Source organism: Podarcis muralis, chromosome 6 (genome assembly GCF_964188315.1).
Source record: "Podarcis muralis chromosome 6, rPodMur119.hap1.1, whole genome shotgun sequence".
Lineage (NCBI taxonomy): Eukaryota > Metazoa > Chordata > Lepidosauria > Squamata > Lacertidae > Podarcis > Podarcis muralis.
In genome coordinates this window covers 35,526,802-35,550,605 of record NC_135660.1, presented here as the reverse complement: position 1 = coordinate 35,550,605, position 23,804 = coordinate 35,526,802, and the positions used below count along the sequence as shown (strand labels likewise).

The following is a 23,804-nucleotide window of genomic DNA, read 5'->3' as shown; positions in this document are numbered from 1 at the left end:
GCATCTCTATAGGCCTATTTCCCCCCCACAGAATGGTCCCCAAAACAGAAATGAGTTTCCCAGGGAAATGTTCAGAGCACAGCAGAACCCTGCGAACCGTAGTTTGCTAAGGCTGTTGGGAATTGTAGCATGAGGGGCAAATCACAGTCCCCCGGGGTTCTTGGTGGGGAAGCGAGGGGATTGTGTTTTAAAATTGCTTCAGGTGTATACGCAGCCCCAGTTTAATCGGTCTGAGTAAAGCAGAACTAAACAGGTGTCTCCTGAAGCTTTTTCAAGCCCAGAATTTGCTTGTTAGCTTTCCGTTGAGCAGGAGGTAAATACTAAGGCGGGGGCAAGAAGGAGAACGCAGGATAAGTGGGCCTGGTGGCGGGTGGCTGGCTTTTGGCCTCAGGTATACAGAAAGGAAGACCAAAAAGCGGGGAAATAACTCGGGCGGAAGGTAGGAAGGCAATAAAAACGGGCGGCGGGGCGGGAACAGGCGAGGGGTAGTCAAAGCTGCGTATAGCACGGAAGAAAGGGTCTCATTGGCCTGACCCGAAAACACATCCAATGCCTGCTTAACGACGTGGGAAGGCAGAGACCAGACTCAGAATTTGGAATATGCTGTGTTTAAAGCGACCACAAGCTGCGTGAGGACTATAAACATGCAGATATATTGAAACGTGTATAGGGCAGTGGAAGAAACTCATGTTGAGAAAGTTCTTCGCTTTCTCATGTTGAGAAAGTCGTCATGTTTCCCTTTCCCTCCCCGCCTGACGACTGGGAAGCGACGGAGTTGGGCTTCTTTCTCTCCCGCCCCCATGGCTCTATAAAACGTTGCTGGCGCGTCCCTAGCAACCGTTTTGCGCGGGATTTTCCACTTCTTTGTCTCCGAGCGCGGGGGGGGGGGGGCTGGCTCCGCCCCCCGCCTCGAAATTGGTTGGATTGCCCAGCTGTCCGTCGCCAGTTCTGCCGCGTCTCATTGGCTCTCGACTCTGCTCTCGGCCTACTCAGGTCGACCCGCGGGCGGGCGGGAAGGCAGTTGCGTCTGAAGTCTGGCAGGAGAGAAGAGAAGTTGGGATGAGCGGGAAGGAAGGTGCTTCGGTTCAGCCCCGGAGCACGTCTTCAGCCCCAGGGACCAGCTCCGGTACATATAGGGTTAAATATAAAGGGTACCTCTGAACATGTGCAGAGGGCGTTTCCTTCTTGGTTGGGTAAACTTAGTTCTCCCCTGCTTCCAAATAGTAGACTCTGGAAACATCCGATTGTTATCAGTCAATGACTACATTCCCAAGCAATGTGGGTTGGTTTGGGTGCCCCTTCCCCATCATGTGATGGGGGTTATTTGCTGTCAGAATACAGCTGTGATTTCAACCACTTTTCTCCACTGCTAATAGCAGCCTCTGCCATTGCCCATCAGCTCATTCTTGGTTGGCTCTCCACTAGGGAAATAAATTGCCAGTTTGGGTGGCAAACCCAGTAGCTTTTATCCTGTGCTTGGCTGCTGTTTGCCTAAATGCAGGTTTTGTTTTCCAACTGTAAAGTAATTGCTGTTAAACATTTTAATGGCATCTCTTTCTGCTGGCTTCTGTCTAGTTCTATCCCCTGTTTCAGTGCTTCAAGTCATCCTAGTCCTGCTGAGTTGTCTTATGTTCACTGGCCATCTCCTTGCTGTCCAACTTCCCCATGCCCCCCCAATACAGTGGTACCTCGGGTTAAGTACTTAATTCGTTCCGGAGGTCCGTGCTTAAACTGTTCTTAACCTGAAGTACCACTTTAGCTAATGGGGCCTCCTGCTGCTGCCACTGCGCCACCGGAGCACGATCTATGTTCTCATCCTGAAGCAAAGTCCTTAACTCGAGGTACTATTTCTGGGTTAGTGGAGTCTGTAACCTGAAGCGTCTGTAACCTGAAGCGTATGTAACCCGAGGTACCACTGTACCTGTTTTTGCCCTGCTGCTTCTTTACCAACATATCAGAATCTTGTTCAGCCAAACTGAATGGTGTGTACAGCCTGAGATATTAATGTGCAACTTCTGTTTCCCTCACAGAGGCTGGATTTTTTAGGCGGAAGTACTCTAGTCCATGCATGACCATGTCACCATCCAAAGACGTCCTTGTGGGTTCTACAATAGCCTTGTCCCATCCTGGTGTCTGTGAAGAACTAAGCAAGTCATTTGCCTGGATAAATAAGAAAAGGAAGAGTGGGCTTTCCAGGCTCTGCAAGAAGAAAACATCTTTGTCAGGTGATTACTTGGCAGGTGGAGATGTATGAAATGTATTTGTTAGTCAAAGACAGAGGGGTAATTTTCAACTCTTTAATCATGCGGACATGCTTGTGTTTCTCAAAAAGAGCTTTGAGAAAGGAACACTAAGGGAATGGGATAGAAACGAAAGAGGAGTTTATTGGAAAATTGGACAGAAACATCATAATTGTCTTTGAATTGTGAATGTTTTTGTAGGCATGCTATGGTTTTTTGTAATATGCTGAGCCTTGCTGACTAGATGCTTGGCATTTTGCCATTATTGATCCTTTCCCTCCCACTGTTGGGATCTCATCATATAATGGCTGATATCCGGTACAGGTGCCCTGTGCTTTCTGAGACAGTATTCAGGGAATGAGTCATTTGTCTCTTTAGGTTACTTACCGTAATTAAAACACAATTGCCTTTCTAATCTTTTCCTCATGCTTAGTTCTTCCCTGTAACTTTTAAAAAACAAATTATTGCCTGTAACTATGTTTCTTTTTAACAGTTGATACGTGGTTGTCTTGAAATCTTACATATATTTTAATGACAGATACTTGTGGAACTTTCCCCTCCTTTCTTCTCAGAAAATGGATGGAGTTCCTTTTGCCTATCTTCATTAGCTGCCCAGAACATCTGTGCTAGCAAGTTTCACAACACTTGGACTCATTTGGAAAACAATTCCCTTTCTTGCTCGATATGCAGTACCTCTTCATGTTCTCTCTTAAATGCTCTGACTTTGGAAGAATCCATCCAAGCTCTGGCAACTGCTGTGCGCAACCCAAACAAAGCTGTTTTCACTGTGGATGTCAGAACAACTGAGGTAATAATTAGCTTTTGTAAAGTGTTAACTTACACACAATTGCACACTGTGAATGTGTATGTAGAGGACCCCTGGGTAGCAAAGCCTGTTGTAGTTGTACAATACATATATTGCAGTAATTCATTTGGATCATAACGAAAGGTTTAGGATTGGGTCAGGCAGTGTGTGTGAAGGGGGGGGGAATCAATCAAACTAAAGATATTTGTAATTTTATAGTACAGCACTAATATAATATAAGATAATCATCCTTTTCAGATGCAGAAAACTCCCCCCCTTCCTAAAGACTCATATGTACATGTACATTTGTTAGTATACAAATATTGTCTTTAGTGGTGTGTAGAAAACTATGGTAAAATAACTGTATAAAAGTCATTAACAATGCTTGCAACCTTTGATATCAGTCTGATTCATGACAAGACCCCAAATATGTGCACACAGGAAGCTGCCTTACACAGAGTCAAAGCACTGGTCCACCTGGTTCACTATTTTCTTCAATGACTTCTACAAGAGTGCTTAGCTTCAATTTGTACCAGCGTAGTGAGAAGTCTTGGCCCAGTGTAATAAAGTTTGGTGACTAAGCTGCCACTGTACAACTAAGTGGTTAGAGGAATGGTAGTATGAGGATGCATGTAGAGATGTACATAACTTGAACTGGGGAATTGTACTGCCTACAGTTTGTACAGGTGTATAGGTTTTTTTTCTTCAGCACTGACTTTATGGTGAGGGTTTGATATCTTTCTTCCTGTTAAATCAGATGTCAGCCATTCAGAAGGCAGATTGTTTGATCCCTGTAATGTCACAAATTTCTTCCTGGAACAGTTTTTCTTCTTTTAAAAAGCTGATCATAGCTTTTTAAAATTTTAATAATATTAATGATACTGTACCAGACTAGCATCCAGATGAATGAACATCCATGTTGTGCTGTACAAATTAACTGAAAAAAATAAAAATTGGACAGCTCAGCTGAAGCATGGGACAGAGGCAAGGCAGATTACTGAATCAATGTTGAATTTGCTAACTACTTTGTTAAATGAGTAGCCAAGTTGAGGAGAAAGGAAGCTGGCTGATAGCTAAAGAATAAGGTCGGGCTGCTTTTGCTCTTTTTTAATATTGGAAGAGTGTCTACTCCATGTCTTATCTTGAAAATGCAATGGGATCTATATGGATAATTTTTTGCTTTGCTACTACATTGTTGTGTATGGTTGGAGTTGCAAACAGCCCCTTTCACTGAGAGCAGCTGCAGCTGGCTAGGTCTGTAAAACTGTAGACCAAAATGGGGCTGGATGTGGTTTGGTAATAACTGTATTTGGTATGCCACTTTTATTGTTAAGGGCCAATTAAGTAATTGTTCTTTTAACTAGAGATTGCTGCCTATATCCGAGAACCCATAATATTGTAGTTTCCTAGTTGTCTGACTTGTTGGTATTTTAGTTTGAATCACTTACTGAAGGCATGTTAGTAAACAAGGCTATGGTGCACTGTTAATGGGATATTTATACAATAAATTTATTTGATCAGTACACAGATAAAGCTGAAAAGAAAACAGTATCTCTTTTAGAGGGTAAATTGTGAAACAGTAATTAGCAGACATTTGTCCTGGTCATATATTTTGGGCATCATCTGGAGAAAGTTACTGTTGCTCCACTCTGCCTTTTGAGTAAGCATGTATAAGAATGCTTCTGTACAAAGTAACTTGGAATATCAATGTAAACTGAAGAGCTCATTCCCCATTGAAATAGCATCAAACTCTACTTTTAACAGAAGAAGAAAAGCTGAGTTTACTTTTCTTGTTCCTCTGTTTTAGATTCTAGTTGCAAATGACAAAGCCTGCAAGCTTCTTGGTTACAGTACTCAGGAGGTGATTGGCCAGAAATTATCTCAGATGATTTCAAAATCCAATTGGGATATTATGGAAGCACTGAAGGAAGAGCACGATGATGCTGAATATGAAGCAGTAGTTCCTGGAACTGTGGTATGTGAGAACAGAATATTTGTCATAGCAGCAACGTATATGCTACCATTTCTGAATTTTTACTACTACTCATATAGGTATTAATAGCCACAGAAGGGCCTGTAGGAAGCCAACATGTACATATAAGGCTGCTCTTGCTCATATTTAATGACGAGGTACTTTAAAATTTGTTCGGTTTTTAAACACCTAAAAGTTGTTACTTCAGAAGTAATGTACTGTATGCTTATTTGCTTACACACTTGCATATCCTATATAGTAAAGCTATTACATTTGCAAAATTCCACAAATAAAAACACAAGGTTTATATTGAAAGTAAGTCACTGAAAGTTAGTCACGTGGCTGATCAAATTTTAAGCACTACAGATTAGAAATTTAACACTGTCTTTTATCAATAGGTAGATGTTATTTCCCATAGCAATGAAAAGATCCCCGTTTCTGTATGGATGAGAAGAATGAAAACCCATTGCAGTCAGTACTGTGTGGTGGTTTTGGAGCCTGTGGAAAGACTTTCTGCCTCTGTTTTCTTCACAAGCAGAGTGAGTATCCAGTTAGCTTAAATTGCAGCAATGTCTTTCAACTAGCTATCAAGTACAGTTATGGGGTACTAGGAGTTATTGAAACAATTTTGGTTTTCATCACACACAAAGCAATTTACCAGCGAATTTTTGTCATTTCCTTTGAACAACATTTTGCTTAAAATGGGTTGGTAAACTAGATCTGGCTGGTGTGCAGGATCCTTCCTTTCCCCATCTCCCTTGGGCTAACCTTTGACAGGTGGACAGTGTTGCCTGCCTTCTGATCATCTTCTGGCATCAGGTGCCAACTTCAGAGAGGTCACTTTGAAGTCCATTTGCAGGTGTGATTTGGATTCAATCCATGCACACAGATGGGCATTTCTTCTGCAGACTTGGGGGGGGGGGGGAAATGTCTCTTTCCAGTTATGGTTTGAAATCAAACCATGCCAGCAAAAAGAAAACTTCAATGAGGCTCTCTGCCACCACTACTCAGGTGATTGGTGGTTATTGTGTGTCCCTTTTGGAGGTGCTGAGAGTCCTCTATACTAGAGGATTTGTGATGAACTACTCCCTAGTGAAGCTGTTCTCAGTGGGGTTTGCAAGCATGCTGATCAGCTGATAGGGACTGCCAGTGAATCTAGTTGCTCAAGGAACAATTTGGAATAGGCTTAAAGCTGAGTTTTCCATTGCTGTATAATGGAATATATAACCTGACGTCATATATGAGGCAGATGGGCATGGTTTGGAGAAAATGCCGTTGTGGGTCAAATTAGGACCCCTGCCATGTCTCATTAGGCCCACGAAGCTGGAGGCTTCCTAAAAACAACATACTGGGGACTGGAATTGTTTAAATAAATGGTTTAACCTTGCTGCTGTAATTTGAGATAGGTATGGAACTTTTGTTGATGTGAAGGGATTGCTTGGCTTTGCGAGGCACTGAAGAAAGTAAATGATTGTATTTTTAAAAAAATGTAATTTAATGATTGTTTCTTATTGGAGGCTTTTTGTAGGACAGAAAATCATCATAAAAATATTGTAAATAAAATAAATGCATCTAAATTAGCTAGATTTCAGGGGATAAAAAGAAACAACCACGAGGAAATACATCATCCATCTTAAAGTGGCATTTCATTGAGACCAAGTCTGCTGAATTAGTGGTGCTGAATTGTTTTACCCTCTTTGCATATATTTTGGCCATTTTACCTTAATTACTGTCAAGAACTAATATTTTAGAATGCAGTGCCTGTCAGCATCGCCCTTGAGCCAGTGTCACCAACTGGACTCACACACTTCTGCCCCGACTGGGCTAGGCGAGCTGGGTAGCACTTCCAGAGACCACCTTCTGCACAGGAACAGGTCAAAGTGCTGTGGACTCATAGCTTAGAGTTGTGAGCACCGGATTCACTCCCACAAGAAGACAGTCGTCGCACAGCAGAGTACAGCAGAGTCTAGCAGAGTATATAAACAACTCGGAGAGCAGCTCTGTAGAATATCTTCTTTATTCTATAACTACAACTATAATACAACTATATACAGAGCTAAGTAGGTCTAAGCATAAATGAATGCTGAACCACACTGAGTGTCTGCAGCTGCTCTTAGCAGCAACCTTATCTAAACACACAATCTCTCTCTAACACTCTCTCTCCGACACTGACTGACTGACTGACTGACTGACTCTTTGATGTGGTGCTGGAGCAGAATAAGTAGAGAACAGAACACGCCTCCTCCTCTCTGGAGAATCAGCAAACTCCTCAGGAGATTCTTGGATATGGGAGGGGTGAAATCTCCTCAGTGTCCTCATGAGCCTAATTCTTGTAACTCTCATTTTAAGGGAGAGATTACTTCCTGTGACCTCCTTTTTGCTCATCTCTATGGTTATGCCTCATCGGAAGAAGTGGTTGGTCAGTACATAACAGACATGATTCCATCTGTTCAAATTCCCATACCTGGCAAGAAAATACCAAAGGTACTGTGATGTAAATTATACTTAGCTGTTCTTTTAAATGTTATTTGGGTAATTTGTTTCTTTTTTTCTTCTTAATTGCAAATAGAAGGAAAAGGGGAAGGGGACTCTGTTCTCATTAATAATAAGAGTGCATAAAAAAGAACAGTTCATAAAATGTATTCTAAATGTATAAATATAAGCCATGTCCAAATAGTTATATGAGATTGTTGATTATAAGATACACATGCAAATATGGAGAGGGAGCAGTAAAATCTTCAAACTGCTGAGTAATAGATTGTGTGTGTTTAGAGTTCCAGCCTTGAAATATAGGTCTTTCTGTAATTATAAAGGTTCACAAGATCTACTTTGTTGTCCATCTGTTAGTCCCCACTTCACAAGATTTAAAGTTTTTTGCACGGACTGATTCTTGTGCATAACTCTGTGATAGTAATTTAAGGCCTTCAGTCAAAATTCATCTGACTGATTTCCTGGCCACTTGTCACTGAGCTTTTAATTTGCTTAGATTTGCATTATGTTACAAGTCTTCTTTTCCTCCTCCCAGAATATCAAAATTCAGAGATCTGTTGGCCGAGCAAGAGAGGGGACAACATTTCCTCTCAGCCTGAAACTGGAAGTTAACTTGCCTGTTGAAGACACCATCCCTGTACCAGATAAGCCTGCACCAGTACCTGATGCTGAAATTTTAGAAGATGACACCAGCATCACCTCCCCTGTAGATTGTTCTTTCCGTGCTTCCATCTGGGTGTTCACCACCATCAGCGGACTAATCACTGTTCAAGCGGATGGTACAATTTATGGAATCAACAATACGTTTTCTCTAATGCTCTTTGGTTATGAGAAAAAGGAGCTGCTAGGGAAGGTATTGTTTTGTTGTTGCTTTTGTTTTGCTCTAGAGAAAGATCACGGTGAAGTCATGGGAATGCTGCCACTTGGGAAGTATATCCATTCCACTGCTGATTGCTGAGGATTAGTTGGGTGGGGGGACGCCATTCGACAGTGGCATAATATAGAGTGGCGCATTGTAATTAAGTTGTCAGAAATTAGCTAAGATCTGCCAAAGCAAGGGGGAACTCACTTTCAAAGTTTCAGAAACAAACTACATTGTACAACAATGGTTTTTAAAGTGCATATTGGACAAAGATTACTCGTATGATATTTTTATTCAGTCACATATTATTCTGGTATTTCTCAGTATGCAGTGAGGGGGAAAGGAAGGATTTCATCACATTTATTTTGTATTTCAGAACATCACATTCTTGATTCCTGGTTTTTATAAATACATGGATAGAGTTGATGATTCCTCTTTGCAACTCCCACAATCTAGAGAAAGTTACGATGTGGACTCAGAAAATGTGAGCTCCTCTGGGGGCTTCAAAGGAACCGAGGTAGATGGCTGTGGTATGGTGGAAGGAAGCGAAGGTAAATTTTTTATTTTTAATAGGCCATGGGGTGGATATGACATTATAATGAATGGAATGTCATATTCACACTTTCTCTCTTGATAGAATTTTTTTTGTTCTCACTTCTTTTGGACATATCCATCTGCAAAAATAAAAGGATAACAACTTGAAATGGCTGTACCACAGAGTTACCTGAAACATGGTTTAATTTATATGTCTCATGGATCTTGATACTAGAAACTGTTCCTCATTGGAGAATTGCTACACAGCAATTCAAGGAAATAGGGTGTTAACCTTTGTTGTCTGGCTGGCTGATGCATGCCCCCTCGAAGGGCTGTCCACAGTAAATAAGCAGCGTTCTTGTCCCTCCCTTAAACAACTGCTCTTTTAGCCTTAGAATGGCCTGCTCGAGACTTCAAGAACATAATTTTAGCTAACTGTGAGATTATATATATATATATATATATATATATATATATAAAATAAAACAACAATATAAGGCAAATTCCAGATTGCAAAACAGTCCAACAGCCAGTTCCTCTCAACCAGTATTGTAGGCCTGAGAAAACAAGTATGTCTTGAGCTGACACCTAAAAGTAACTAATTGTAAGGGACAGCTGGCTCTCTAGGGAAATAATTCCACATTCTGGGTCCCATTACAGAAGGTGATAAAATGTCAGTATGTAAATGTTACAAGACATACTTGCTAAATTTATAACATTTTAAGCACTTACATCTCATTTAACCTTTCATATCCAGCAGAAAAGGCATTGTGGGGAGCCATTTAGCCATTAAAAATGTTTAACATGTGGAATGGCCCATAGAGTCTTCCAGTGCATGCCTTGCTGACAACTTGCAACATACCACACTTTTCTTTCTTTGTTCCAGGCACTCGCCCACTCCTTGCTGGAGATGTGGCTTTGCTGCAAGAGCAACAGGATTTAGCAAGGAGTGATGGAGCAGAACTCTGTACCAGGAAGGAAACCCAGCCAAAGAGTGGGAGTAGTTTGTGTTCTGTTCTGTTATCCTCCCCAGAGGCAGCTGCAGCACTGAATGGGTAGGTTTTGACAGTCACAAAAGTGCACTAGGAATGCAGCTGGCTCTGATGTTTTATCAGGGAGTGGGAAACACTGGTGAAGATTCTGCTCTCGTTCAACATAACCTAACCAGCAGCTTGTTTTCTTTCACAGCAGGGGCTATACACCTTCCAGCGATGTTCTGGCCCATGAGGACGTGCTGCCTTCTGGGAGTCGATGTGATGGAGGCTGCGCTGAGACTATGAAACCTGCTAACTGTCAGCGGTACGAAGTATGTTCTCCCAAACGGTTTCATTCAGAACAGTGTCTGTTGAAAGGTAGCACTAAAGTGCAAGGCAGAAACCTTGCCTGGTGCGCATCTGAGGAAGAAGATGGGCCATTGGATATGCGTGATTCTAGTTCACATGAAATAATGAAGTGCCAATCTGCCACTACAATGAGCAGCGATGGAGTAGAGTTCCATACCCAGCTGGACAGAGGGGGTGGCCTACCTTCTGTTGTATCATCTCTTCCAGAGTCAGTCACACCAGTGAATGGGTAGGTTTTACTTGCATGTGGCAAGTTTTGCCAGTTACCATTGGGTATCCAGCTGCCACTGATGTTCGGAACTGGACAGCTCCAGTGGGATCTCCTGACCTTACACCACGGGATAGGGAAGGGCAAGGAATGTAATGTAATGGGGAAGATGCTCCCTCGTTCATTATAACCCAACTAGTAACTTGTTTTCTTACACAGCAGGGACTATGCGTTGGTCCATAATGAAGCGCTGCCTTCTGAGAGTTCACAGGATGGAGGCTGCCCTGAGACAGAGGCTGCAAAACTAAACGACTGCCAGCAGTGCAAAATACATTCTTCGAAACGATTTCATTCTGAACCATGCATGTTGGAAGGTAGAACTAAACCGAGAGAGAAGAATCTTGCCAGGTGCACATCTGATCTAGTTCATAAAGAAGAAGATGACCCTTTGGAGATACACAGTTCTGGTTCACCACATGAAATCATGAAGTGCCATTATGCCACTACTTCTTCAGAAAGAGAGAACTTTTTCATGGGTGATCAGACTTCTGTGACATGCTTCTTAGAAGAGGATTTAGGGCTTGGGGCAAGTGTGACTTGTGATGCTGCGCAGGTGTCCTGTGGGACTCCCACACTGGATGAGCCTATGTGTAGCAAGCATGTGCCGTGTTCCAAACACACTCACGGGGTGATAGATGAGCTGCCAACAGTAAATCTGACAAGTAGTAGAAAGAGCTTGAGGTTTGAAAATACTGAACTAGAAAATTCAGCAAAGGATTCATCAGCCTTGTTACCTGATGAAAGGAGCAGCAGCCTTCCCATTCCAGCAGGATCATCAATACCTTGTGATGTCTCTGCACTGGAGATTGTGGGTGGTAAGAAGCCAAGTGATGAGATTGATTCTGTTTGCTGTGGTTTGACGGACCTGACATTGAGGATTAGTGGAGAGGTGAATTCAGACTTCTCTGCTCCCTCTAGACCAATAAAGCTTCCATTGTTAAATGAGGAAGATCTTGAGCGGCCCATGGACCAGGAAATTAATACTTCTGTAAGTGGTCAGATAGACCCCCTACTGTGTGACGGTTCTCTAATAGGCCATCGGAAGGGCTTACTCTCTAGCAAGCATTCAGGGTGTGTGGATCTCAACCTCTCTACATGCTGTGCTTCAGAGGACAAAAGTGTTGCAGAGAGAATGGGGAAACATTTAGAAGGATGTTCACTGCACAGTGATGTACAGTCCCAGGAAGATCTCATGCTGTTAATGCAGCAGAGCATGGCACAGTTAACATCAACTCCTGTGAAACCAGAAGCTGTACAGTCCTCAGCAATTACTTTGAACAACGAGATCCTAGAAGGCAACTATTCGGGTAACTGCTACCACAGAGATGGTTCTCGACTCGGTAAGTTCAAAGTAGACATTTTTGCTTCTTGCATTAGTATATTTAATTGGGCATAAGTGTGCATGGAAAGGTTACATGAAGCTGGTGTTCAGTGAGCGAAGCAGGCAAGGAATGATAAAACAAACCTGTTGTCGCAAGGATAAGAGACAAGCTGTGGTTTAATGCATTGGTCATCCACGATCGGAATGCAAAAACAGAGGAAAATATTAATTTGATTTTACTAACATTTTGAATTCAATCTGTACTTGATTGGCAGTGAAATTAGGAGAGAGAACTGATGTGACAAAATGTTTAGGCAGAGCTTGTCAACCTCTGCCTTAATTTTCATCAAGCAGCTTTATGGTTAACTTTTTACACTGCAAATGGGCTGGTCAGCTGTCGGAGTGCTTGTCAGTCCTATAAAGTGAACAGCAGGCTGTCTGAAGGCCAAAGCCTTGGTGTTCCTACATGGGTTGCTTTAGAATGATCTTATGTGCTTGTGATGTTGATCAGCCTGCTGCTTAAGAAGGACTGAGTATTCTTCTGCTGGAAAAGATCCAGTGATGAAACTCCATCTTCTACTATTTATTTATTTAATTGGTTCGTAATTAGGCCCTTTTTGCTCATGTTTAAGAATTTACATGTTTTATGTTTTTAAAAGCCTATCCAGTGAAAAACATTTGTGAATTTCAGATTCTTACTATCAGGGTAAGGGTTTAAATAAATATATGTATCACCATTTCTTTAGGGTATTAGAGTGCCTTCTTGATGAGCTTTCTATTTTTGCAGCTATACTCTTTGAAGTGAAACGTGTGGAACTGCATGACCCTGCTGCCCTCTTCTGCATTTGGGTTATGAGAGACCACTTTCAGAGTCGGAAACAAGCAGCAGCAAAAACACAGTTCTTACTTTCCAGTTTGGCCAGTTCCTCCCCAAACCTAAGTGACGTCTCTGCACTTAGCTTGGCAGAAGTAAGTATATTGGATCTTCTGTCTGTTTTAAGGCCTGCCCCTGACTTTTGGGCATGAAATAAAAATAGTAGGCAAACCTGCTAACTTGGCTGGTTGGTGTGTTTGTTTCTTTTTACACAAACAACCAGCTATATGAAGATAGGATGTACAACACACTGTAGGTCACATTCAACTGTAGAATTGTACTAGTGGGAGCCAGTACAGCAAGACCCTTCCCCTGTCAGCTTGGGGGTTCAGGAAAACCTGGAGAACCCTCAGAACACTGTACAGGGGGAGGAGAGAAGAGATAGCTCAGTCTGGCAAGCAGAAACACTTGCACTGGTGGAACAATTGCCTTGGCTTGATGTTGAATTTCATCTACCCTTAGTATCACAAGTCAGTTGCTTCTGGCAGAAACTAACTTGACCTAGTTCAAAATCCCCAGATGGTCCACTCCCAATACTGTGTAAACCTGCCTTCTCCCCAGCATTGTGGGCCTTTTGCAAACTGCATTGTATTTTCAGAAGCATGCATGGGTGCCAGGTGTAATTTCACAAATTCAGTTTTATTTAGAAAAAGGAGTAGTCAGCTTCGTTTTGCTTTGGTTTTGTTTGTTTTAAAAAAGAGAGTGCCAAGATTTATTGCTGGGTTAAGGAAGGTTAAAAATGAAATGAAATATGATGAGAATACTAGTTTGGATGCATCCCAAGAAATGGGAGGCAATGCCAATTCCTAAATCTGCTGCCCAAAAACATTTCGGCAGGTAGATGGAACTTTTGACTGGAAAATACAGTGGCCTAGTGACTGCTTCTGGCTAAAAACTTTTATTATTTTGTTTGTTTAATTTATCTTCCTATGAAGCATCTCAAAGTAATTTCACGATAAAGATTAAAGACAGAAAAAACACCCACAATCAAATATAAAAAACGATTATAATAGTTGCAAAAGGGATTTTGAGAGGATGGTAGGGTTGCCAACCTGCCAGTCATTTGATATCATAATTGCTTGTGGCTGACCATCGGGGAACCCCATCCACCTATCAAATTTGACCCATGAGACTGATCCTAATAAGGATCTGACCTGTGGAGCAGAAAGCATTCTTGATCCCTGCTTTATAGATACACCACGACTACCGGTATATTATATTATCCTTAGCTAGGGGAGGAGAAGAAATGCTCCCTAGCCCATTCAGAACACTCAGCCACCTTCTAGCTATTTGCTGGCTATTCTGGAGCAGTCTTCCTAACAATAAAAAGGCATGGGAAGCCTGACTGACAGGTTTGACCATGATTCATTGGCAATTAGTGATGATTGCTGGAATTGCCAATTTGCTGGGACTGGTCACTGGCATGTTTGGTAGGATTGTACAAAGGGTACTGGGTATTTCATTATTTTTTTAGATTAGACAAATGTTAGCTAGTTCTCTGATTTTGTAGCGTCTGTCTGTGTTTTCTGCTGCAGTTGATCAAAGCGACCCCTGTGTTTGAGAATTCACGAAGAGCTGAAGAACTAGAAAGACTGAGGGCTTGCGAGGGAGACTATGGAAAGAAATATGACACACTTACACTCATTGGCAGAGGAGCGTTTGGATTTGTTTGGACAGCCAGGTGCAAAAAGGATTGCAAGGAGGTGAAAGAGCAAAACTGCTTATCAAATGTTAACAGAACTATTCATTGATAATCCTTCTGATTTTTGGAATGAAGTGCTTATTAGTAGTTTCCAAAATCCTTCACATATCTAGATTTCAGAGTTCAGATATGAGCATACATAGTACTGTTTTATTTTCCAATCAAAGTGAGTTGCTTGACACTGTTTCCTGCCAGTGATTCCTTCACCCCCAGTGATTTGAGTATTGTGCTCATGCCCTGCTTGTGGCACCAACCTAAAGCATTTTGTTGGCTACCATGAGAAGAGAATGCTAGACTAGATGGGCTCTTCTTCAGGTCTTGTTCACTGTGTTAAAGAGTTTGTGCTCTAGATAAATTGTTAACATTTGTTAAAGCTCTGTGTGGATGTGGTTTCTCGCAGGTTCAATATAAATAGCATTTCAGAAGCGTCAGTGGAACTAGCATTTGCTGCAATTTTCAGTTGGTGTTTTTTCTCCTTGCTAGTAATGAATGTGTGTGAGCACATCTGTGCATTAGTTAAAACACCAGGAAGACCACCTTTTTACACGTACAAGCCTCATATGCTAAGAACTGTGCCGGAGGGCTTGCTCACAGGCAAGATGAATTGTGTTGGTGGGCACAAGAGACAGCTTTCTTGTTGCTGGCCCCAGTGGTTATGGAATTCACCTCCTTTGATGGCTAGCAAGCCCGATTGTACACCTTCCTGTTGATATTACTATTGTACCGTGTATTGTGGGTCTATGGACCACAATAAAGCGGGGTGTGGTTATGGAATTGCTTCCAAAGTGATATGCATGTGACCCTATCAGTACAGGCTATGAGTAGACACTTGAAAACTCACGTTTTGGGTCACTTTCTCTTAGAGAATTTATATAACTGTATAAACTGAAAATTAGTCTTCGATAATGTTGCATTGGTATGTTGCTGTCTACAGTGAACTGGCAAGGCTTTTCAAGAGATGACAGCTCCACTATGTCCCCCCCCCCCCAATCCAATAAGAATTGTTCTGTAAATGTACAATCTTTTAAGATTCATTGATTAGATGTTAATAGCAATTAAAGGTTTTATTTATTTAAAGTAGTTTACTCCCCAACTTTACCTCATTTGCTTTGCTTTGTTCCCAGGCTGTAGTGAAGTTCATTTGGAAAGGGAAGGTATTGGACTACTGCTGGGTAGACGATCCTGAGCTGGGGAGAGTTACTCAAGAGATTACAATTCTGAGAAAGCTGCAGCACCCTAATATTATTAAGGTACTGTTCATCTAATATGCAAATGCGTATCTAAATTCATATACAGTGATACCTTGGGTTACAAACACCTTGAGTTACAAACACTTCGGGTTAGACTCTGCTAACCCGGAAGCAGTACCTTGGGTTAAGAACTTTGCCCAGGATGAGAACAGAAATCGTGTGGCGGTGGCATGGCAGCAGCGGGAAGCCCCATTAGCTAAAGTGGTACCTCAGGTTATGAATGGTTTCAGGTTAAGAATGGACCTCCAGAACGAATTAAGTTCGTAACCAGGGGTACCACTGTAGTTAATTCATTGCATGGTTGGATGTTGTGGCACAGATTCATTTTGTTTGGTGTTAGAAAATGAAAATGTAATTAGAAGACAGCTATTTGACAAATGTGGCTTTAAATAGATACTATGTGGGCAGGTGTCCATACAGTTAGGCCCATGGGGCTTAAGTAGTTATCCTGTACAAGGAATCTAGTTAATGTTTCCATAGAAAACCTTGGAAGTTGAAATCCTCCTAAACTTCCATTGCTTCTTCCTGATTTGCATTATCTTATTAGTCTTTGGATCAGTGGAATATACTTTAATTGTTCTATAATGTAAGCTTGACATAATCCTGAACTTAATAGATCATTTCCTATTCAAGGAGGGATGGGAGCGGGTGTAAAGTTTGTGAAGTTTAAGCAGTACTCTTTATCACCAGGTGCTAGATGTATTTGAGAACCAGCAGTTCTTTCAGCTGGTGATGGAGAGACATGGGTCAGGCCTGGATCTCTTCACATTCATTGATAACCAACCTAATTTGGATGAGCCTTTGGCAAGTTACATATTCAGACAGGTAAGATTTGGTTGAAGTGAAATCTGTAGAAAGAACATGAAAGAACTGGATGTGCAACTTGTTAGTTGATCGTACGGAAAGCTGTCTAGAAGAACATAGTTATGGTGGTTGAGGGATCTGAACTGAGCTCACGGTAGGGGCAAAACACTAAAGACTTCCTGTGTCACGATCCCAGTTAGAATGGGGACCTCTGCAGCTGCTGGTTACTTAAAAAAACAAACAACAACCCCTCATGCTATTGGTAATTTTATTTCAGAGAGACTTATAAATGCATCACGTTCTCTTTGATATAGATCATCACATTATCAAAACATTGTTGTAAGGATAAAATGGGGGAATGATGTAAGCCACTCTGACCTCCTTGGAGGAAGGATGGGATTAAAAACTGATAAATATTATGCCCAGTTAATATTATAAAAAAAAGAGGAAAGCAAATCTAACAAATGATTTTGTATATCCTCTTTTAAATAGCTAAATGTCCTTTCAGGGGGGAAAGCCAAAATAATATTTCTACATTTAGTAAATATTATTGGCAATGATACGTATTTTGATCTCTGGTCTTTTCTGTGTGTTCATTAGCTGGTGTCTGCAGTGAACTATTTGCACTGTAAGAACATCCTTCACAGAGATATCAAGGATGAGAACATTATAATTGCTGAAGATTTCACTATCAAGCTCATAGACTTTGGCTCAGCTGCTTACCTGGAACCTAACAAGTTGTTCTATACCTTCTGTGGGACAATTGAGTACTGCTCACCAGAAGTGCTCTCAGGAAATCCGTATGTATGAGTTTGAAAGAAAACCTATAGACCTTGCCCAACAGTAGCGTGATTTGGTTGGGGGTAGGACCTGTAAAACAAACTTAAGAATAAAGTAGAGAAAGACAGAGTGTTTTTATCTCCCTTGCTCTTTGTTGCTGCAGTAGGAATCCCTGACATAGCTGTCAACTTTCAGATTTGAAAATAAGGGATCAGCAGCCTCACCTGTCCCGATGACAGCCTACGGGATATCTAACAATCTGGGATAGCAGTAGGAAGCAGCGGGAAATGGCACTGGAATAAGGGAATTTCCCACAAAAAAAGGAAGGTCGACAGCTGTGATCCCTGACCAATCACAGACTCACCCACAACCACCATTTCTTCAGCCATATCTGTTGTGGGTAGGAGGGAGGGAGGGGAAATATATTGGCTGTTGGTAAGGAATCATTTTCAGTTTATTTTGCTGCCTGGATATCATGATAGTTAATTGTGTTTTCTTTTAAGTAAATTCCCCATTTGTTTGAGGTGTGTGTGTGTGAACATTATTGACTTGAACTATGCATTCTTCTATAGATACTTGGGACCAGAACTGGAGATGTGGTCACTTGGTATAACTCTTTATACCATAGTCTTTGGAGAAAATCCTTTTTGTGAGCTGGAAGAAACTATGGATGCTGTACTAAGACCTCCTTTCAAAGTGTCGGATGGTGTGTATTTTGCTAATTATTAAGAGTTACTGAAAGGAAGGGGAATAGAATTTGGGCAAGAACTATGTTTGGTTTCTGTGTGCATTTAATTTGACATGCCCCCCAAAAGTTACATGGGGTTTTCAGTTAGTGGGAATGGGTCTATGGATCAAAGGAAATATTCCCTTGCTCTGTTTGGATGCTCTAGAGCGGGTAGGGAAGTAGATCACTTTCATGCCTCCCTCCATCTCTAGTCAAGCCTCCAGTAAGCTTGGATATACAAGGCTGCAGGTTAGTTTGTGACTTTAGGCATCATCATGCGGCATTGTCAGAGGTGATTACTATTGGCCCATCGTGTCCATATGCTTCAGCCTATGATGATTGGTGTGACATGAACACCAGCCTAATTGTTGTTGGGCATTAAATTTTTTTTTTTAAAAAAAATACCATGTTTTTTGCTCTATAAGACTCACTTTTTCCCTCCTAAAAAGTAAGGGGAAATGTGTGTGAGTCTTATGGATCGAATGCAGGCTGCGCAGCTATCACAGAAGCCAGAACAGGAAGAGGGATTGCTGCTTTCACTGCGCAGCGATCCCTCTTGCTGTTCTGGCTTCTGAGATTCAGAATATTTTTTTCTTGTTTTCCTCCTCCAAAAACTAGGTGCGTCTTGTGGTCTGGTGCGTCTTATAGAGCGAAAAATACGGTATATAGTAAGAATAACCATTTCCTGGCTGTAGCGGCTATCCATGTGCCGTAAAAGTTAATCCAAACTTCTGTATTGCTAGTTTCTTGTGCAGAAGAGAAGGTGTTCATCCTTTCTCCTGCCTCTCATCCCTTCTCAGTTCCGGATTCTCATCCTGAGGCGGGAAAAGCAGCCATGTGGGTTTTTTATGCACATACTGTAGGCATGTAATGTGCCATTCCATCCTCAGGCATGCCAGGAAGTTGGCGGCATTCAATAGTTATTGGGTTATTCTCATGTGACTTGTCTATTAAATAATGAATGTCAGTGCTTAAAAACCACTTTTTTTGGGGGGGGTGTTTTTCATAGAATAGTTCATAAGGCCTAGCTTTTGAACTAGAAAGTCACCTGTCTATTTGTATTGGTCTGTTTTGTGCCATCTAAGGTGTGTATTTGGCACACTTGGCTCTATTTCAGTCATTTTCATAGCCAAGCAAAGGTTATCCTGCAAGAAGGAAGGAAGGAGGAAGAAGCTGTGGGAAGAATATGTACAACACTTCTAAATTATGGGGATGTATGCTAAACATTATGCTCAGATTATCAAACTTGCATTGGCTGTGCTTAATCTCAGTTCAATTGACAGGCAAGCTGAAGACCAGCATAAAAGCTGCTGATGTTATTTCATCTCCTTGTTGTCCTCAGACCTGATGAATCTGCTGACTGGGCTCTTGCAGCCTTTTCCAGAGGATCGTACAACTCTAGAAGTGGTAGTGGAGGATCCTTGGGTGACACAACCCCTGAACCTTGCTAACTACTCATGGGAGGGAGTATATGTCTCTGTCAAGCCAGGTAGGAGACAAGGTTTGAAAAGCTATCTTCAAAACTTTTATTGAATTTCCAAACAAGAAAGGTCTACAATGAATTCTGTAAAGGAATGACTAGACTTGCTGATTTGAAATGGATCTATATGGCTGCTGTGCAGTTCAAATCAGTGTATGCCTACTGGCAAGTACACTTTTTGTGTTAAGTTGGTTTACTCCTCCTAGACAACTATAGTCAGGATTAGAGTTTTATATTGCAGTCCTATATATTTCTACATAGCTCCTTTGAGTTCAGTGGGATTTACACCTAGGCATGTAAGGATTTCATTGTTCATGGAATATTGTTACCAGGCCTGCCCATGTCCCTATTTGCATGTGTATGTGGACTCACAAGTTACACTTGTACATATGGAGGTACAGTACTGGTGATCTTTAATTTGGAGGTTATTGCATGCCACAGTGGCTATTGCACTTGGAGGAATTAGTGGAAATGACTGCCCCTCTTTTTTGTTTTAACAAAAGAATATGCCAAAAAGATGGTTAGGGAGGATAGCTTGCATAAACCAATGTCTGCTTCCACCTGTTGTGTTTGCAAGTCCCATACTTATTGCACATTCACTTGTAAAGCTTAGTAGTCAAGTAGTTCTAGGGCATGTGCAGAGTGCCAGCTGACCTGAGCAATTCAGTAATATTAATGGCTATTGAACAATATTTGTGGCTTAGTGTTTATTAATAGTCAATACATTTATATATTTTATTTTATTTTATTTTTTTACTCCTCAGAAAACAACCATTTCAAAATGAATTCCTCTGGCTGCAGCCATGGTAGTATCTGGGCAGTCCCAAGTCTGGAGAGTGAGCAGAGCCTTAGTGATGACACCAGTAATTATGAGCTGATGGATCTCCAGCTGACAGGAGCCACTGCTGCCTCAGGGCAAGAGCCATCGACCTCTGCAGCTCAAGGGCCATCTACCTCTGTACTTCCTTGAAGAATATTTCCTCGGTCACCTGCAAGTCCTTACAAAAATGCCCCGAGGACGTAGAATTCTGACAAACATACTGCCTATGTGAGATGGAATACCAGAGTCAGAGCAGTAGCTCACTCCTTTCACTGTGAACTCCTCTGCCACACCCGTAGGCTTCTTAGAGATGTATATGTGGGTACCGGCTTCTCACAATGCCTATTCACAAAAAGATCTAGTGCTCGTAGACTCAAATGGCATGCCAAATATGCTACATAGAATCTAGGAAGCAACCATGTGATTCAAACCTATACATTGGATTTTGTGGGAGCAGGCATTATATAAGCGACACCTATATTTGAACATCTGGCAGCCCTGGAGAAGAGACAGCAGGTGCTCATGGTGGAGGGAAATAGTCAGGCAACCACAATCCCACTTGCCCCCACCCTACATAGTGGGTATATTCATGTGAGCTGGCCCATTTGCCATCAATATTGTTTGTTGTAATTACTCATCACAACAGAACCTTTACTACAAAAGCTGTATTGAATGATGAACTGATAGGAACGGATAGGACTGGTATTTGATTTTAGACACTTAGATGTAGATGTCCTATACTCCAGGTATCTTTGAAGTGTTTGAAAGGGAGGCCACAAGTGGTCTCATTCTGTTTGAGATGACTGATACTATGAATTTTAGCCATGTATTGGCCAAACTGACAACTGAGTGAGTCTTGCCTAGGGAAGGGTTTCTGAAGAGCTTCTATTTTCCTCCTTACTATTTGGAGCAGATCTACGATTCAAAGCCAAAACACTTATCAATTGGTGCATACAACACTCCATGTCTTGGCTTCTTGGATGACTCTGTTTCTGAGGTTCACATATAAACGGTGACATTTTGTATCTGGTAGACAGCAGTGGGAGGTCAAATTTCTTGCTCACCTGAGAAAAGAAAGTTTTTCTACAGCTTTATTCAGTTATTGGATTTGAAACTGAAATCCTTTCCTTTGTCCAGAAAAAGCTCTAGTCAGATATTTCTGGCTGGTTGACATAGTGAGACACCGATTCTGCTCAAAGAATCAGGCATTAGGTAGTTCATATTCAGTAGTCTTTTTAAAAAAAAAAAAGGATTCTGCTGGTAATTGGCAAAATTATAATTTTCATGGAAGCATTAGCTATTTTTATATATTCTAAGAACAAAATGTCAATCTACATTTTATAGATTCTGTTTTGAAATCTTTTGGGAACAATTCATATTTTTCAAGTGAACTGGGTTCTAGATTACTTTTCTGTACCAGCTCCATTTCTGGATGACCTGACAGGTGAGCACTCTGAAAAGAGTTGGGAAAGTTGTATTTGGCTCTGGTGCACCTAGAAGGTAGGCACTTCAATAATATAACTATCTTCAAATGATTATGTATAGAATAGGCCCTACTACTTCTACCTTTATTGGACTGCAATTTAGAGGTACCTTTTTTGAAGCACACTTCCTATGCTAGCCTTCATTTCCTTTATTTTGACGGAAGCTATCAGTTTATGCAGAAGAGAATACCTAGTCATGTTAGCGCTCATTGTGGCATGATGCTAGGTAGGTACCTCTAAGACAATAGTCTAATTAATATAATCCGCCCCTAAAAGTTACATAAGCATCTTGGTACTTGTTATTGGAGTGTTTACTGTGCAAACTGCTTATGAATTGCCCTACATTACAGCATGGTTGAAGAGAGGAGGAATTGAAGCAAAACAATTCTAACCTGCTGTGATACCTTGAAGCTAAATGGTCTAGCAAGTCATGTGTCATGACTTTTAACTTAGGCTGTATTTTAAAACATAACTTTTTAGAATGTATTTTGTTGATTGCTATGATTTTCCATCTTAACTGTGCTGAATCGCTTTGTATGCATTTACTAAAGGCTCTTGTTATCAACCGCAGTGGCCCAGTCTTGTTCCCTTTTCTATTGCAACCCTTCTTGCTCTGCACACTTGCCATTACAATCTAATGTTCCTCTCCAACAGGAACAGAATAAACTTCTGTACTTTTATTCCCCCTTTCAAAGAACGAGAGGTGGAATATGTAGCTCTTCTCTCCTCCACCAATCCTTGTGTTAATATTGAGTTGCATTAGACTGAGTGATTGGACCAAGGACACCAAGTGAGGTTCATGACCATAATAAATGTCACTTTCAGGGGTACATGAACAAAAGCAGGGTCAGGAAGGCTGCATCAAGGAATGTTAGGAAAGTTTTCTCTACGAGAATGAACAAAAGAGGTGGTGTCAGAAAGGCAATACCTCTAGGAGAGTCAGGTAGGTAGCCATGTTGGTCTGACGCAGTTGAAATATATATATAAAAAATAAATTTGTCCAGTAGCACCTTAGAGACCAACTAAGTTTGTTCTTGGTATAAGCTTTCGTGTGCATGCACACTTCTTCAGATACACTGAAACAGAAGTCACCAGACCTTTATATAAAGTGGGAGGGAGGGGTGGGGTTTTCCTCAGGAGGGTAGTAGGAGATGGGTGATTGACTCAATGGGTATGGTAAACTCTAGGAGTGGTAGGCAAAGGCTTTGTTGTATGTGTAGTACACAAGCAATTTTAAATTAGGAGTGGACAGATTTCAGACTTATGTTTTTCATTAGAACTTAAATCTACCAACCTGAGCCAAATGTTAAAGGTATACATTAAGAATTCTGAACCCAGGAATTTGTTCTGAGTACTAGATTTGCCATACGTCCTTTCTGAACCACTTAATATAATCCAGAGAGCAACCAGATGATCTACCTTCTGCCCATCCCTGTTTTAAACGATATAATTTACTGAATGGCTTTGCCTGTTAGATTACCCTTTAAGAGTTATTTCCTCCTTATCTTATTTTTGTACACAATTTCAATATGTTTGTAACATCAATTGTTTCTCCAGCTTCCCTCCTTGAGTGGAGGAAGACAGCTAGCTGGAGGATATGTCCCTCCACTGGGGCCGGTAAGAAGTTCCATTCATTACATGGTATATGATGGTGGTGGGCTCTATCAGGGTTTCCAATTATAAATCCCTATTTGGGACGTCACCAGTCCTGCTTAGACAATAGGGTTGTTCATGCTTTTCTTGTGAAAAGTATCATGTTTTCTACCTCAAAGTTGGTGTCGGTTTCACGGGTGGGTGGCGGCCCTCCAGCACATAAAACCCCCAGTAGTAATTTGGAAACCTTAATTCAAAACCCTGCTTCAGCTAATCATCTCATGAGGTCACCTCTATTGTCCCCAGCAGCTTTTATTTCTGTTCCTATATATACAGGGTCGGATTTAGGTTTGATGAGGCCCTAAGCTACTGAAGGTAATGGGGCCCTTTATATGTCCAGCTGTCCTTTGTCAACAACCAATTGTCGCTGTTTCTTGTCTTGAATATATGCCATA

General features: G+C 41.4%; 1 protein-coding gene across 2 annotated transcripts; it reads left to right on the top strand.

Annotated features, from left to right (window-relative positions):
• The first annotated feature begins 962 nt into the window (after positions 1 to 962).
• Positions 963 to 22,326, top strand: PASK (PAS domain containing serine/threonine kinase). Of its 2 annotated transcripts, XM_077929960.1 has the most exons (19): positions 965 to 1,126; positions 2,031 to 2,225; positions 2,813 to 3,048; positions 4,853 to 5,020; positions 5,416 to 5,556; positions 7,367 to 7,501; positions 8,043 to 8,360; positions 8,746 to 8,920; positions 9,790 to 9,958; positions 10,092 to 10,475; positions 10,674 to 11,854; positions 12,623 to 12,804; positions 14,245 to 14,412; positions 15,536 to 15,661; positions 16,352 to 16,486; positions 17,066 to 17,265; positions 17,818 to 17,951; positions 19,315 to 19,461; positions 20,217 to 22,326. In XM_077929960.1, exons 1-19 carry the CDS (start codon positions 1,060 to 1,062, stop codon positions 20,420 to 20,422), a joined length of 4,467 nt encoding a protein of 1,488 aa, XP_077786086.1. In that variant the 5' UTR covers positions 965 to 1,059; the 3' UTR covers positions 20,423 to 22,326. The 2 variants fall into 2 exon arrangements, with proteins under 2 accessions (XP_077786087.1, XP_077786086.1); XM_077929961.1 differs by lacking the exon at positions 14,245 to 14,412 and having other exon boundaries at positions 963 to 1,126.
• Positions 22,327 to 23,804: the final 1,478 nt, after the last annotated feature.

Bases quoted from the DNA above. Each gene is read 5' to 3' on its own strand.
- PASK (XM_077929960.1), top strand. From the start codon at position 1,060: ATGAGCGGGAAGGAAGGTGCTTCGGTTCAGCCCCGGAGCACGTCTTCA. The intron at 7,502-8,042 runs GTACTGTGATGT...TCCTCCTCCCAG, and splicing joins CTGGCAAGAAAATACCAAAG to AATATCAAAATTCAGAGATC. The intron at 8,361-8,745 runs GTATTGTTTTGT...TTTGTATTTCAG, and splicing joins AAAAGGAGCTGCTAGGGAAG to AACATCACATTCTTGATTCC.